This window comes from Ipomoea nil, unplaced genomic scaffold, assembly GCF_001879475.1.
Source record: "Ipomoea nil cultivar Tokyo-kokei standard unplaced genomic scaffold, Asagao_1.1 scaffold1421, whole genome shotgun sequence".
NCBI classification, from domain to species: domain Eukaryota; kingdom Viridiplantae; phylum Streptophyta; class Magnoliopsida; order Solanales; family Convolvulaceae; genus Ipomoea; species Ipomoea nil.
In genome coordinates, this window is record NW_017617849.1 from 2,152,611 (window position 1) to 2,169,175 (window position 16,565).

Here is a 16,565-nt window from a genome sequence, read left to right on the forward strand (position 1 = left end):
ATGTTAAAGGGTGTAATTGTACTTTTTAAAAATTTAGCGAATTAATCGATTTTTTTAAATATAATTTAGGGGCTTATTTGATCATTTTCTCCATAAAAAAAAAAAAAAAAATCTTGAATTCACCAGTTGTAATCTGGCAAGAGAGAATGGGGATGCCTGTGGGGGCTGTTTGAATGAGTAATCCAACTTGAATCCCTTCGACGTTCAAATTTACTGTGACTCATATCGTGGGATCTTTATATTTAAAATATTTATTTATGCTTTTCGTTTTGTTTTTTGGATATTGTTATTAATTATTTTATATATATATATATATATATATATATATATATATATATATATATATATTTATAAATAGAGATTTGATACTTTTTAGTTAACCATATCCAAAGATGGCAATCACAAATCACAATAGTAGTCGAGTAAAATATTGTAGCATCATTGGTATAAACGAGTATCTTTATTATTGGATTTACTATTAGATTTTAGTAGGGATGATGTTGAATTAAGTAATATACCAAGTATCTGACTTTTTCAAAATTTGTTAAAAGAATTCAAATAATTTATGACAAGTACAATATAAAGGGTAATATTCATTCGGGTTTGGATAGTTACAAATATATTTGATTTTGAGTTTGAAAATCAATAAATAGACAAGTATCTAATGTCTAACCTTCCCTAAAATTTATAGCATGGGTTTTAATGATTCAACAATAATGTTCCTACCATTTAATCCTCTTAATGGATGGGCAGGGACTTGGTCACTTGGGAGAAGACACAGGTCAATTGTAATGTTGACAATTCAGAATTTTAATGAATTTGTTCTTCATATTGCCTGGCACAAGAGTCACATTTGACATAATCTTGGCCACAAGAATTTTTCTGTGCCATGTGGAAAAGGGAATCTCATAATCTTCATTCAAGTAGACAAGTAGTGTTAAGGCCACAAAATAGGCCTAAATCTGAAGCCAACTCCAATTGGAAGGAACAAAATGTTTCAAAATGGATGGATACCATATTATCAAAAATTGCAGAAGCATATTTTACACAACATCCTAAGACATATATTTTATTTTTCAGATTCTTTGAATGAATCTTTCTAATCCACCTGCTGCTTTCATTCCCAGTGAGTGGATGAGACATTACACATAACAACTCTACTTACATTGCTGCTTCCTAAATTTCTCTGACAAAACTATTTTACCTATGAGACTGCGAAGCCTTTTAGCGCCCGAACCCGGTCTAAGATTTACAGGATCTCCAATCTCGGAGCAAGGAGGATAACCAGCACACCAACCGCCAGGAGTGAAGTTGACATTTCTTCTGCCCAGCAATTTCTTGTCGATCTTATCCAAGACGGGATCGCCTTGGTTGAATTTGCGTGCAAAGGGAGCATCGCTTCTAATCATTCTCCGGGTATCGTTTAGGGTGAGCGTGTGAGGATGCTGCTGTGGAGGAACATCCCAAGAAATATAGTGCATGTCATGGTTCACAACAGTCGGTATAAACTGAGGGGTGTTACATATCACGGTCTGAAAGTACCCTTCGGGAGAAGACACGAAATTCGTGTAGTACATAAGTAGGGTTCTAGGAAGATTCTCCCAACCCTCTACGCAGTAATCCACGAATGCCCGGGAGAGGATCATCCACGCAGAACCTGCAAATGGTTAGTTTTACAGCCCGAATATAAGTTTTCAAATGATCAAAGCGGTTTTTGCACTTCTATATCAGTTAAACATTGTAACATGATACTGACCGGTAAATAGTTTAAAAGATGTGGGCAAAGGTCTCCCTGGCCCGACCCAAAATATGTCGGATTTGGTATCCTTATAGAGCCCGGGGTCTACGATCAATGGCATTGCCCTTTGACCCCTGCAACGTTATCATATACAATGATGCAATAAGATCAAAGCTTTAATTTTGACATCTTTAAAGGAGGAAAGGGACAGTGAGCATACTCCTTCCAGCCCAAGCGGCTTGTGTGCTCGATGAAATTTAACTCTCGTTTTAAACTGGCGAAAGTGTAAAGAAGATCTGAAAGCACAAAAACACGACAAATCAAACACCTAATCAAAGAGAGAATTGAGAACAACAAATGAACTAACTAACCATCTTGAGTCACGAGGGGATAATCTGAAGCGCTGAGATTTATAAACCAATCCCAATCCTGAAACTTCTTGAGAAGAATGGCACATGCCTGAAGAGTATTAGCAACCATGGTAGGCCCTCGGTAGGTAATGATATTAGCTCTGGTAATCATGTGGACATTCCTAACCTCCACAAAAAGGGATTCCGTTTCTACTCTGTAGGCAAGCTCGAGTCTCTCCTCCACTGACGACTCTCGGTCCAGATGGACAACATAGTAATTCCGTGGATGGTACAAGGCCAGCAACGTTCTCCATAGCTTTTCCAAATCGCCTTTGGAGCCAGACACCAAATAAGCAAAACGTGGAACGGGAGGACTGTGAGGAAGCAGAGGTTGCTTAATTTTCGCTTCACCATAGTAGGAACTCGTTTGATTCAACGAAACACGAGATGGGAAATTCGAAGAGATCATGCCCATGTTGAAGAAGGTAGCTAGAAGGAATACACATATGAGCGCGCTGATAACAAAAGGAAACACCCACTTCTTCTCCATGCTCAAGGACCCCATTGCAAAACCTTAACATGTGATCTCACTGCCAAAATTCAGACCAAAATTGCTTCTCTATCGAAAAATCACACACCAAAGGTCGCGAAAAGGCAATTCCAATAGTTGATGGCAGTTGATTCCTATTGTAGTACCAGATATGCGGGATAAATATGCATCTTATGTTCAAATCAAACCCCCAAATTGTACTCTTCTAACACAGATTCTGAATCAAAAGCCACCATAACAAATTCAACCTCAGCACATCAGACAATTAGCCATCATAAAGACACAAAAGATTCTGACCTACTGACAAAACATAGAAAATATTGAATGAAGATAGAACAAACAAACATTAAAAGCTATATATATATATATATATATATAGTAACATGTAAGCCTACAAAATATAGAAGGACAAAGAGGGTGAAGAACTAGTAACATTAAACAAATACTTAAGCCGAACAGACAGGTATGATGCATAAGGAATATCAAAACGGCTAATATATTGGATCAAACAAGATTAAACAATCCCTTTGAAAACGTCATCGAAAATGATCGGATATCAAACACGCTCTTTAGACTGCCTAGTTTTCTAACCTGATAAAGGAACATATTCAATAAAAACAAAGAGGCCAGATAAAGAAAACCCAAATTGCATAATTTGATAAAGATTGAACCTTTGATTTAATCATCATTAGCTGAGTCAACGCAGCTTAAAATTTATGCAAAAATTCACAGATTTATTTACTTATTTTTTAAAAAAAGGAATGAAAATTTTAGGCATAGTTGAGCTGCAGAAAACCAAACAAAAGCTCAAAAAAAGGACTTCTTTTTGCGCGCGCACGCACCTACTACATCATTATCAATACATTTCTCTCCGAGAACGAAAGCATATAAGTGAATCTAATTGAAAATTAACGTGCCCATGTTGCATGTGTCTGAAAATAATCGTGGGTGAAGAAGCAGAAGAAGAGGAAGAATAATAACCTTTAGAATGTTATGTTAGTTTTTGTGCGTTGAGATTCTAGAAGTGAAAGCTCGGTCTTGCGTTGAAGACGCTGAAGAAACAAGAACGAGAAGGGAGAAAATTGAATGAAGCGGAAATGAAAGAGAAAAAGAGTGTGCTTTCCTTCGGAGAAAACATAGGAGAGTCTGTTTCGGATTAGTTTTTGGGTAGAAAAAACAGAGAGCCACCGGCCACGTTTATCAATTTCTTTGGTTTCATCCAAAAAAACCAATTATGCTAATTTATACGGAGTATTATATTTCTTCTTCCCCTCTCCCTATAAACTTTTCTACTCCGTATTTCTTAGATTCACCTCTAAAATACTGTTCACAATAGCATATATATATATATATATATATATATATATATATATATATATATATATATATATATATATATATATATATATATATATATAGGGTCCGATTCCTATGAGAATAGGTCTTCCCATGTGGTCAGTGTGGCATACACCATTAGGTATGCATAAATGGATTAAATGCACTACACAGTGTTTAAAACACAATTATGTGTGGTGTATTTTTTTTTTGCCTGGTGCATTTTTTGGCATTTCATTCTGGTGTATTTTCGAACACTGTATGGTGCATTTATGCATACCTAATGGTGTATGGCGCATAACCGCACGGGAAGACCTGTTCTCACAGGAACAAAAAAATAAAAAATAAAAATAAAAATAATATATATATATATATATATATATATATATATATATATATATATATATATATATATATATATATATGTATATATATATATATATATATAGGGAAGGTTTCCTATGAAATCACATATTTAGGTAAGATTGTGAGATCAAATCTTGTGCATCAATCTAATAAATTTTAATGGTCTAGATTAATCGTGTTCGCACACACTTAATTGCGTTCGCACATACTTAATCGCATTTGCATACACTTAATCTAGACCATTAAATTTATTAGATTGATAAACAAGATTTGATCTCACAATTTTACATAGACCAATCTAGATCAATCGCGTCTGCACACACTTAATCGCGTTCGCACACACTTAATCTAGACCATTAAAATTAATTAGATCGATGCACAAGATTTGATCTCATAATCTCACCTAAACAGGTGATCTCATATGATGCTAATGAATGTGTGTGTGTGTGTGTGTGTGTGTGTGTATATATATATATATATATATATATATATATATATATATATATATATATATAGTTCCAGTGCGGGTGCATGTTTCCCGTGTGATTGTGGTGAGTAATGTGCGTAAAATTTGTACTTAAGGTGCGTGAGACTTATGCTTAAGGTGCGTGAGTTTTGTACTTAAGGTGCGTGGGTGTGTACTTAATGTGCGTGAGTTTGTGCTTAATGTGGGTAGTTGTTGAAAGTTAAGATGCATGTGTTTTTGTGTTTAAGGTGCGTGAGTTTTGTGCTTAAGGTGTGTGAGGGTTGTGCTTAAGATGCGTGAGTTTATGTTCTGAAGGTATTTTGTTTGTGTGCTTAATGTGCGTGTGTTGTGTACTTAAAGTGCGCCAGTTTAATGCTTAATGTGAGTCCAACCGCACGGAAAGTCCCTCCCGCACCCCGCACCTGATCCCTTCCCTCTATATATATATATATATATATATATATATATATATATATATATATATATATATAAAAGGTGCGAAACGTCTCACAGGTGAAACATGCGGGTAAATCATAGCTATTGATCTTGAAAAAATCAATAGCTCAGAATGAAGATAAATTAGAAAGAAAAAAAAAAAGCAATGTCATTATGATAATTTTGCGTATTGTTGAAAGCTTAAGGTGTGTCAATTTGATACATAAGGCACGTCAGTTCTACACTTTAGGTGCGTCATTTTAACACTTAAGGTGCACATGTTCAAAACTTAAAGTGCGTATGTATAAAGCTTAAGGTGTGTCACTTTAAACCTTTAATGTACGTATGTTTAAAACTTATTAAGGTTTGTTAGTTTGAACCTTAAGGTGCGTCCGTTTGAAACTTATGATGCTTAATTTTGAACCTTAAGGTGTATCAGTTCAACAATGGTAGGAGGAGAATGCATCCAGTTCTAAGCACATTCGTTTTTAAAAAAAAAAAATTCTTGATTTGAGTCGTTGATCTTATTATATTATCATATTTTAGTATTATTATAATTGTTATTAAATTTTTTATCTTTGTTAACACAAATTTACAAGAGTAGTAATGAAATTTCGCATTTTTTGATTTTAACTATTTTTAATTCCAGACAATTGCCTAATTTTTTTTCCGTTTGAAACATATTTATTTTACAATAAAAAGTACCTCAATCATATATGAGAACAAAACAGTTCTAAATCAGGTGATTAAAAACAACATTAAAATAGAGTTTGATTCCAATTTTTTTTTTTCACAATTTAATGAATTTTTAAATTATTTCTCATATTTATTATTTTAATAATAATATAATTGCCTAAATCATATTACAATATCAATTTTCTAAAATAATTACAAACAAACGAGTCATATATTATTTAATTAATTAGTAATACTTTTACACTAATTTTATAATTAAATAAATATACACTTTCAAATATTAGAACTATTTATAATTTCATTCTTAATTTTATTATCTAAATATATAATAACAAATTTTTGTTCGTGCATTACACATGTAATTTACTAGGGTTTATTTATTTCTAACAGACTTCACATCTCCTTAAGAAAAAAATAAGCAATCTATAATTGAGAAAATTGAGTTTTATACGTATTAACTATTGCAATTACTGTACGGACTACGGAGCAGAATGAGAATATAACCTCGTCACGTTGACTTTGACCAAAGAAGTTTCAAAGGAGAAATTCTTAATCCACGAAGCACGTTAAGTAATACAGTGCTGGCGTGTAGCGTAAGAGAATGGCTGCTCTTATGTGAAACGAACCATCTTATGGGTTTTAATTAATAAAACGTGTTAAATTTAATAAAAAATGAGTTAATATTTTATATCATAAATATAATACTTCATAGCAAAACGTAATAGATAATTTACAGAAAATAAAGTAATAACAAAATAGAATTACAGAAATCTCAAATACTTTTAAGCCTTATATATAATATACTTTATACAACCAATGCAAAATTGAAATACCACGGTAAACATGAGATTCTAATTTTCCTCCAACCAAACGGAATGTTATAGCATAAGGGTGCGTTTGGAAACCTAGAAAATAATTTATATAAATTATTTTTCAGGTTTCTCGTATTTGGCTAGAGGGAAAAAATGAAAGTTAATGAAAAATAAGAGTATGGTCAATAAAAAATATGAGAGATTTTCATAAAATGACTTCTCTTTTTTTTTTTTAAGAAGTCATTTTCTGTTTGCAGCTCCAACCAATCACTGGTTGCCGCCGTCACCACCACCCACCACCCACCACCCACCAAAATAATAATTGTAGTATTATAATAACCAAACATTGGTCATGTGCATGAACGTAACTTTTCATTTCCGCTCAAACGAAAGCAGACGTATGAGCTACAAACATGCCACGCCTAAACGCCAAAACTTGTTGAGAGTAAAATTATTGTCTGATTGAAAATTGGAACTGCAAGAAAAGTGAATTTTAAAACATTTTTATAATAAATAGACACCCGAAAAATAAATAATTGATAATTTCTGAACAGGGAATATAATTGATTGAATTACTAAGAATCATTTGATTTGTAAAAAAAAAAAAAAAAAAAACAATTCGAATTGAGTTCAAGTATATACAATTTTTATATGTCATTACAAGATCTAAAAGAATAAAAATAAAATTCAGTGACATGTTCTAGTTTTTTTTTTTCTTTTTTTTTCTTTTTCTTTTTCTTTTGCACCTAAATTTTTATAGACATAATAATAATAATAATAATAATAATAATAACAACAACAACAACAACAACAACAACAACAACAACAACAACAACAACAACAACAATAATAATAATAATAATAATAATAATAATAATAATATATTTTAAATATTTAAAATGAAAAATAATTATGCCCATTTTTCAAAAAATAAACCAAACACTAGAAAAGAAAACGTTTTTTGTATAATAATTTATTTTTCAGCATTTCTCAGAAGTCATTTTCTTGCTTTCCAAACGGACTCTAAATGTAATATTTTATAGATAAACTATAATAGATAATTTGCATAAAATAAAGTGTCATTACATCCATAACACAATTGCATATATAATTAATACTTTAAGCCTTACATATAATATTTTATAGTAAATAGTGAAATTGTAATAAATAGTTTGGAATAAATAATATTACTAATCCCATATCATAAAAATTAAATTCTCCTGTTGTGTATGGACATTCCTACCCTTGCCTTTGTGTCTAGTAGGAAATTAGGGGGCGTTTGGTTCAGGTTATATAACATAACCAATGGAATGTGACATTCCAAAGCTCACATTCCGGTGTTTGGTTTATATTATCTTAGGGAATCTAACATTCCCAAAGAATGTCACATTCCCTCCACATAGGATTTTGAAGGGAATGTGATTCCCTTCAAAATCTTAGGTAATGTAAGATAACCTTGGTTATGTTAGTTTATATATATATATATATATATATATATATATATATATATATATATATATATATATATATATATATATAATTATTTTTGTAATTATATATATTTTTTATTTTTATTATTTTATGTTAGCATATAAAATAATTTTGTTTCTCAAGTTCAAGATTTTAGTTAATATTTTAAAATCATGTAATTATATATGATACCGTTATCTTATTTATTTATTTTAATTTTTAAATTTATTAAAATATATGAAAATATGTTAAGGCTATTATAGTGTGTATAAAAGATAACCCTAAACCAAACATCATTATATTATATAACCCAATTTTAACCAAACACAGGAATCTAACATTCCCAGTAATCTAACATTCCCAGCAATCTAACATTCCCTAAGATAATCTGACATTCCGTGAACCAAACGACCCCTTAATGTCACTTTGAACCGTACATCTGGCGATCAACACTCTTCTTACTTGCCCAGTTGCTCACAAAAGAGAATTCCCTCGTCCATATGGTCTTAGATACTGAACTTACATGATATTAGAAAGGTAAATTACAGTGATCAACGATTATTAAGTGAGATAATTAATATTAGATATTTACAAGAAGCTCATCATATTGAGTGTAATTCTCATAATACAATTACCACGACTTAATCTTATGTTCTTACCCATAATTTATTATCCAAAAACCAATTGAGCTGTCTGTTTTCTTCCTCTGTGATGAATCCGCTGTTGTTGGAGGAAGTAATACGGAGTAATAGAGTTAGGGGCGGAGTCAGGGTGGGGGCAGCTGCCCCCACTCACCCCACCTCCACCCCTAGCCCTTGTATGTATATATATATATATATATATATATATATATATATATATATATATATATATATAGTACATGTATTAGATATAAATATAAGAACAGCTAAAAATAACAATAGGAGTGTTAGGCGAGTTAGCAGATGTGTATTTGGCCTAGTAAAAGGTTGAGGGTTTGATTCCCATTGCTGTTTGTGGAACTTCAATATCATTGTTGCTGTGTTGACTTTCAAGTTTCAAATATTTTTTAATTTATTTTCTCTTTGCTTCTTCGCTCCCACTGACGAAAAATCCTGACTCCGCCACTGAATAGAGTAGATCGCATTTTTGGAAATTTAAGAAGCAGACTATTTTATTTGCAATTTGAAGACGTACAAATACCATTCGGAAAATGTCTTTTTAATAATTAAAATTATTTCTAAAATTTGCTTTATAATTAACAGTATTTATGAGGTTAAGAAAAATTGGAAGGGTTACATATAGTTTTCCATCAAAAGTATTACATTTTCTATAATAAGTAATGTTGGCAAATGCCCCTTACTTATATAAGGAAAATATAATATTTTTGAGGAAAAATGTAATACTCTTAAATTGAAATGTAAAAGTATTACATTTACCCAGGACCGTTCCAATAAAAATTGGGGCCTATGCAATATCTTAATTTGAGGCCATTTTTTTCTAGGTACTTTCTATATATAAATAATAGTTGTTCAAAAAGTTGTATCAAAATATAAATATTATATAAAAAAATACATCTAAATTTTCATTTAAAAAGTGACATGCGCCGTACATATTTAGACGCAAAATCATCTACCAAACTTTTGATATCAACTAATTCCAAAAGCTTATTTCCAATGGAGATTAAAGCTATTTCATTTACTCTCTTGCAACATACATGATCGTAAGTAAGATTTTAACAATTTCAACTTTGAAAAACACATTTCTGCAGAGGCAACAGTAATTTGGATAGTCAATAATATTCGTTATGCAATAGTAGCATTTAGAAAACAGCCCACCTGTTTCAATAAATTCAATATACTCACTGCCCATATCTTTTCTTTTGATAAAATCTCTCTGAGCAATTTTAGCTCAATATACATTTCATTTCCATTAATATCACCAGTACTGCACACTGTTCATTGAGATTTGTGAATATAATTGAACTAAAAAATATAATTAATAGTAATTGCTAATTAGCAGAATGTCCCGATCGAAAATGCTAATTGTTATTTGATATTTTGAATTGGGAATTGCCAAAAGCAGGGAAGAGAATCAACGGATTAGAAAATATATATACCTACATATATATTCTTTTTTTTTTTGGGGGGGGGGGGGGGGGGGGGGGGGGTTTAAAGTAATTGTCAATTGGGCTCAATTTCACCTATCAGAAATTGGTCTAATCTCCCTGCACTAAGCCTAAAATCATGTATACTATATATATATATATATATATATATATATATATATATATATATATATATATATATATATATATATATATATATATATATATATATATATATATATATATATATATATATGAGGCCCCCAAAAATTGGGGGCCTTGTGCGGTCGCACATGTTAGACATGCTCAGAACCGGCCCTGCATTTACCCATATAAGTAACAAAAAATTTATTCCTTATTAATATTACATTTGAGCATATAAGTATGACATTTGTGCGTATAAGTATTACATTTTCCATCCTGACTCGACTCGACCCGTATCGGTGAGACGGTCTCACACAAGTTTTTGCCTAGATTCAAAAGCCTATTCCAACATACATCAATCCTTATACCGTGGACCAGGGTTCGCACTGCACTGTGGACCCTACTTTATGTAGTGTATATGTTTTGTGTTATGACTTTTTCTATCTTGCGTTATGAAATTTTGTAATTTAAAAGTATGAATTCTGTACCTGGAACCATGGTTGTAATAGGCGCTAGGCGCTAGTCGGGCGCACGGGCAGCGCCTAGCGCCTAGGCAAAATCTAAGCGCCGCTAGGTAGGTGCAAAAAAAATAGTGACAGCCTTATAGTTTGACAATATTAATGTGGTTATTTTCAACATTCAATCAAATAACACATCCAAATGAATGAAATAATGATAATTCATAAGTCATAACATCAAAACAATATTAAAAAATAAAAAGGGAGAAGTGTCAAATAGGCCCATCTACTACTGCCAAGTGCTCAATTCCCACCATGAACTAAATTAAAGGTTAATTAACCACACATACTTGCTAAATTTGTTCAATTGACTTTTTTTGCAGGTTGCTAACATGTTACCAATTCAATTATTAAAAAATAATTTTTTTAAAAATAAAAAAATAATAATAAAAAAAAAACAGAATTTCAGCCACCGGCTGTTCGGCGAGGATATCCGGTGGCTGAGTATTTTAACAGACAACCGTGGCTGTCCGGCGAGGACAGCCGTGACTGTTCGGCGAGAACAGCCGGACTGGACAGTCACAACTGTTATGTTTGAGGTCCAGATCTGGACCTCAAACGGCCTGGAACGAGGGCTGGCCGCTGCCCTCGTTCCAAACGGCCATGGCCGTCGAATTTTCTTTAGACGGCCATGGCTGTTTGGAACAAGGGCGGCGGCCAGTCCTCGTTCCAGGCTGTTTGAGGTCCAGATCTGGACCTCAAACATGACATCCGTGACTGTCCGGCTGTCTGTTAAAATACTTAGCCACCGGCTATCCTCGCCGGACAGCCGGTGGCTGAAATTTCATTTTTTTAAAAAATTTAAATTTAAATTATTTTTTTTAATAATTGATTGGTAACCTGCAAAAAAAGTCAATTACCTGGAAAAAAAAGTCAATTGAACAAATTTAGCAGGTAAGTGTGGTTAATTAGCCTTTAATTTAGTTCGTGGTGGGAAGTGAGCACTTGGCAGTAGTAGATGGACATATTTGACACTTCTCCCAAATGAAAAAAATACTCAAATATGAAATACTCAAATACGTCAACCATCCAAAGATTCAAAGTATCAAACTAGTCTACGGATGGCTGTACCAGACGACATCGGACGAAATCAACCGACTCGGCCGAATTAGCCGATTTTGACCGATTTCGCTGCCTAGCCGGCCGCCTAGGCGCCCGGTCGATTTTTGGGCGCCTAATAGTGAAAGCGGAATGGCCTAGGGGCGCCTAACGCCTAGGCGCCGCCTAGGCCGATTTTTACAACAGTGCCTGGAACAAATTAGTAATTGTGTCTTATGTTGTGAATTTTTGTGTCTTATGTTGTGAAATTCTGTGCCTATGAACACAAATTATGCACCTAAATCGGATTTGAAAAATAAGTAAATATATAACATGTGTATGTCTTTTGTTGTGATTTTTTGTGTCTTGTGTTATGAAATTATGTACCTCGTCGTTTCAATCCAAGATCCATAATACTATGTGTCTTGTGTTGTGATTTTTTGTGTTTTGTGTTATAAAATTCTGTGTCTTACGAGTATGAATTCTGTACCTTGTTGTTTCAATCCAGGGTCTATAATACTATGTGGACCCGGATCCATAATATAAATTGCCAGCATACATACTTTAGACATCAGTGTAAAATCAAAGTGTTCATATTGAAAATTTGAAAACGTCCTTGCACACAATAAGTGAGAAGTCATCGATCAACCTGACTCTAGCGAGCAGTCATTTTTGAAGGGAATTCTTGGATGAATAGTATATCCAATGCTATAATAATGATCTTATTCCAAGTGTTAAGGACAGTCTAAGTAAAATATAGCCCAACATGACTAATATTCTTATTTTGATATGATGCATTTGTCTTCAGCGGCGGAGCCAGAAAGCTGGGGTTGAGGGGCCAAATTTATAGAAGAAATTTATTATCTTAGTCCATATTAGTACCAATCACACAATATTATTATTATATATATACCATATATGATTGTGCCAATTATTATTGATAATTATTTTTAATTATACTATGTACAATAATATATGAAATATATAATTATATGAGTACGATCGTTAAGATTGTCAAACATTACTTTTGAATTTTTTTTACATAACACAAAAATTATACAATAGTAAAAAATAGAAAAATTACACTTTTAACCACTAAGTTATAGGGTAATTGAAGAATTCATAATTATTAGTCATGCTTACTTTTTGTCCCTAAAATATTCTTCGTAATTGATGTTGCAAATTTTGTCCCTTTACTAACAAAACATTAGGAACGAAGTATAGCTTAGAAAGGAAGAGTGACCACAACATGTCATTTAAAGGACGAAATTTGCAACGTCAATTATAGTTTAGAGACGAAAAGTGAACACGACCAACAATTATGGACGAATTCTACAATTATCTCATAACTTAGGGACGAAAAGTGTAACTTTCGAGTTCATTTAATATATACATAATAGATTATTTGTTTTTAAAAAAAAATTAGGAGGGGGCCAAAAGTGTAATTTATCCCTATTATAATAATATATACCTATATATTTATTAAAAATGGGGGTGGGGTGGGGGGGGGGGGGGCAGGGCCCCCCTTGGGGTAGGGGTGGCTCCGCCCCTGTTTGTCTTGGATATATTTTACTGAATTGTCCCTCTATTATAATACTAGTATGAAATTACTTGATACTTATTATAATACTAGAATTTTTTATGTGTGATGCGTAAAAATAGATGCCCAATATTAATACTATATATTAAAATTTTAGATTTATTAGATTTTAGATATTTATAATAATAATAATAATAATAATAATAATAATAATAATAATAATAATAATAATAATAACAACAACAACAACAACAATAATGTAAACTATTTTTATCAATTTGATATTTATATTTTAGGAAATAAATTATATAGTATACTTCAATATATAATGTCTATATATTATTATCATTGAAGAAGATTAAAAAAAATACATGTTGGATGCATGTGCATAGTAACAATAGTTGGAAAAGATAATGGAGGTTATAACGGTAAGTAGATAATCTTCATTCACACTTAGTAATACAACTCTTATAGCATAATGTATATATAAAAAAAATGGTAACGAAAAAATGGACATAAATAAAAGGTGTAATCTTCATTCACACTTATTTAGATTAGAAACCTAGTAAATGAGTTCAAATGTAATTAAAATATTATTTTTAACATTTGTCAATTTGCATATGTTTAAATATTTTGGACATATTTCTCTTATAAAAAGTTAGATTAAAGTGATTTAAAATTCTATAAGAAAACATAGAGAATCTTCTACAATTTTCATAGTTTTTTAAAATTCAAAATTTATGAAGTTTTTTTTTTTATTTTTTTTATTTTTGAGAACTACTAACTCTGTAATAATATAGTGTCTGTTCATAACTACTTTCTCAATCTACTAAAGCATAAAGAATCAATATCGCCCACACTGAGGCTTGAACACATGATTTTTCATATGAAAAATTCACTTGGTGCCATTAGACCACAAAGTCATTGGCTCGGAGTTGCTGATAGTGCATAGTTACAATTCAAGCTAAATTGTGATATAATATTTAATTATATACCCAATATATACAATTAAGTTTGAGAAAAGATAATTTTGAGCTAAGGGGTTGGGGGTGGGGTAGGTAGGAAGGTGGGGGGCGGGGGGCTTATGTAGGTTTAGGAGTGGAGAGCTTATATAGGTTTAGGATTCATGAAATGTAAGAAAATTCTGAGAATAATATTTAATCTTCAAGATATGACATGTGTCATCCATATGGTAACTTATGCACAATATTTATTTAATTCATTGGAATATTTTATTTTATTTAGCCCTTATATTAGTTAAATTCGGTAGATGGTTTAGATAGAGTGCATCTTAGATCTTTTGTATTTTTGTTAGCTAGACATCTTATTCCTACATTTTATAGGAATGCACAGGGACGGAGGCAAAGGGGGGCAGCTGCCCCCTCACCCCACCTCTACCCTATATAATAATATAAAAATAACAATTAGAAATTAAAATTTTAAACTCAAAATCCCTAAAAGATTTCTATTATTTTTGTATGGATAAAACAAAATAGTTTAAATTTTAAATCAAAGATATTAAATATGTCAAATTCAATGTCAAAATTGAGTTTGAACTTTTCGAGCTCGAGTTCGAACTCGAATAATCGAGTTGCTCGAGCAGCCCGAAAATTACCGAGCTCTCGCCTACCTAGGCTCGAGCTCGACTCGGCTCGTTTACACCCTTACTTTGACCCAACATTTAATTTATTTAATGTTTTTGTTAATTACCAATTTTATCCTTCACAATCCAACTCTATGATAGGTTTTGTTTGATAAAACCATCACTATATAATTTTAATTGTGGAATGTCAATGAGATACGATGATTTTTTACTAATCAACTGCAGCGCATGTTGGAAACCCGGACCAAAAGGATTGGGCCGATTGACAGGCAGAAATTGCAATAAAAATTGAAGTATCCATTTGAATTCCAGCATTTTTGTGGCCCAAAATTTTATCATTGGATCGCAGTTAAAAACATAGTATGATTGCAGAAAACAAATTAAGTGAAGTATGAATCCAAACTCCGAAATAGTAATGAAATTGCACATAAGCGTCATAGGTGGTAAAGGGCAAATTACACTGGGCGGATCGTGGTCTACATTGCAACATAGATTATGGATAAATGTTTAATTTTAATATATTAAAAATTTATTTTTAATAGATTGAAAGTTTATTTTTATGTAATACACTAAATAATGAACTTTCAATACATAAAATGACAAAATATAAACTTTTTTAAAAAATGATGATTCAATGTATTTAAAAAAAAAAAAAAAAAAAAAAAAAACTTTATATCAGTGGTCAGGTCAATGGTATAATAATCAGGCATTAAAGGTGTCACTTTCTTTTTTTTTTTTTGGGATCTCCCCAGAACTCTGAAGAATATTATCTACACATAGTTCTCAACCTCGAACCACCAAGTTCATAGCCTAGAAGAATTTTCCGAATAGTCTGAGGAGAATCCATCATCACGCCTGAGTTGCTAAGACTCATTCTGAAAATTAATTTGTACTTCTCATTCACTCATTATCGATTTTGAGTGTACAATATATTAATTTTTTGTCCCATCTCAAAAAACTCAAATTCACTTTGACCTGACTTAAATCGAAAATAGACATAAGATGTATTTGTACCACAAAATAATATCTTAAAATACCATTTTTTACTATACTACGTTTCTAACAAGTATTTGATTTAATTCTTGTAATCTAATTAATGTTCATGATAGATAGTAGTAGTAGATAGAAGTATGTATTAGTGTAAAAAATGTGCAGAAAGCATAAAACATAAGCACAAAAGCTGACAGCAAGATTTCGTCACGCCGCAATGAAGTTTGTTCATGAACCTGGGCTGTGTTGATATAGAAGCAGAAGTGGTCCTCACTTTATCACATTTCTATAATACCGTGTCTCTCGGACTGGGGACCTCATCAACTCAGATTCAGAAATGCAACTTTTTTATAATAATATATATACTTTCTGCTTGAACCACCTGCTGTACATGGCCTTTCACATGGGTTTTTGCAAATCTCAATGAT

At 31.9% G+C, this 16,565-nt stretch overlaps 1 protein-coding gene across 4 annotated transcripts; it reads right to left on the reverse strand.

Moving 5' to 3' along the window:
- Positions 1 to 1,041: 1,041 nt before the first annotated feature.
- On the reverse strand, positions 1,042 to 3,839 carry LOC109187210 (beta-glucuronosyltransferase GlcAT14A-like). 4 transcript variants are annotated; one of them, XM_019337347.1, is made up of 5 exons: positions 3,620 to 3,839; positions 2,110 to 2,855; positions 1,959 to 2,034; positions 1,757 to 1,872; positions 1,042 to 1,657 (listed from the first exon to the last, which is right to left on the reverse strand). In XM_019337347.1, exons 2-5 carry the CDS (start codon positions 2,651 to 2,653, stop codon positions 1,158 to 1,160), a joined length of 1,236 nt encoding a protein of 411 aa, XP_019192892.1. In that variant the 5' UTR covers positions 2,654 to 2,855; positions 3,620 to 3,839; the 3' UTR covers positions 1,042 to 1,157. The 4 variants fall into 4 exon arrangements, with proteins under 4 accessions (XP_019192892.1, XP_019192895.1, XP_019192894.1 ...); XM_019337350.1 differs by lacking the exon at positions 3,620 to 3,839 and adding an exon at positions 3,481 to 3,568; XM_019337349.1 differs by lacking the exon at positions 3,620 to 3,839 and adding an exon at positions 3,310 to 3,328.
- Positions 3,840 to 16,565: the final 12,726 nt, after the last annotated feature.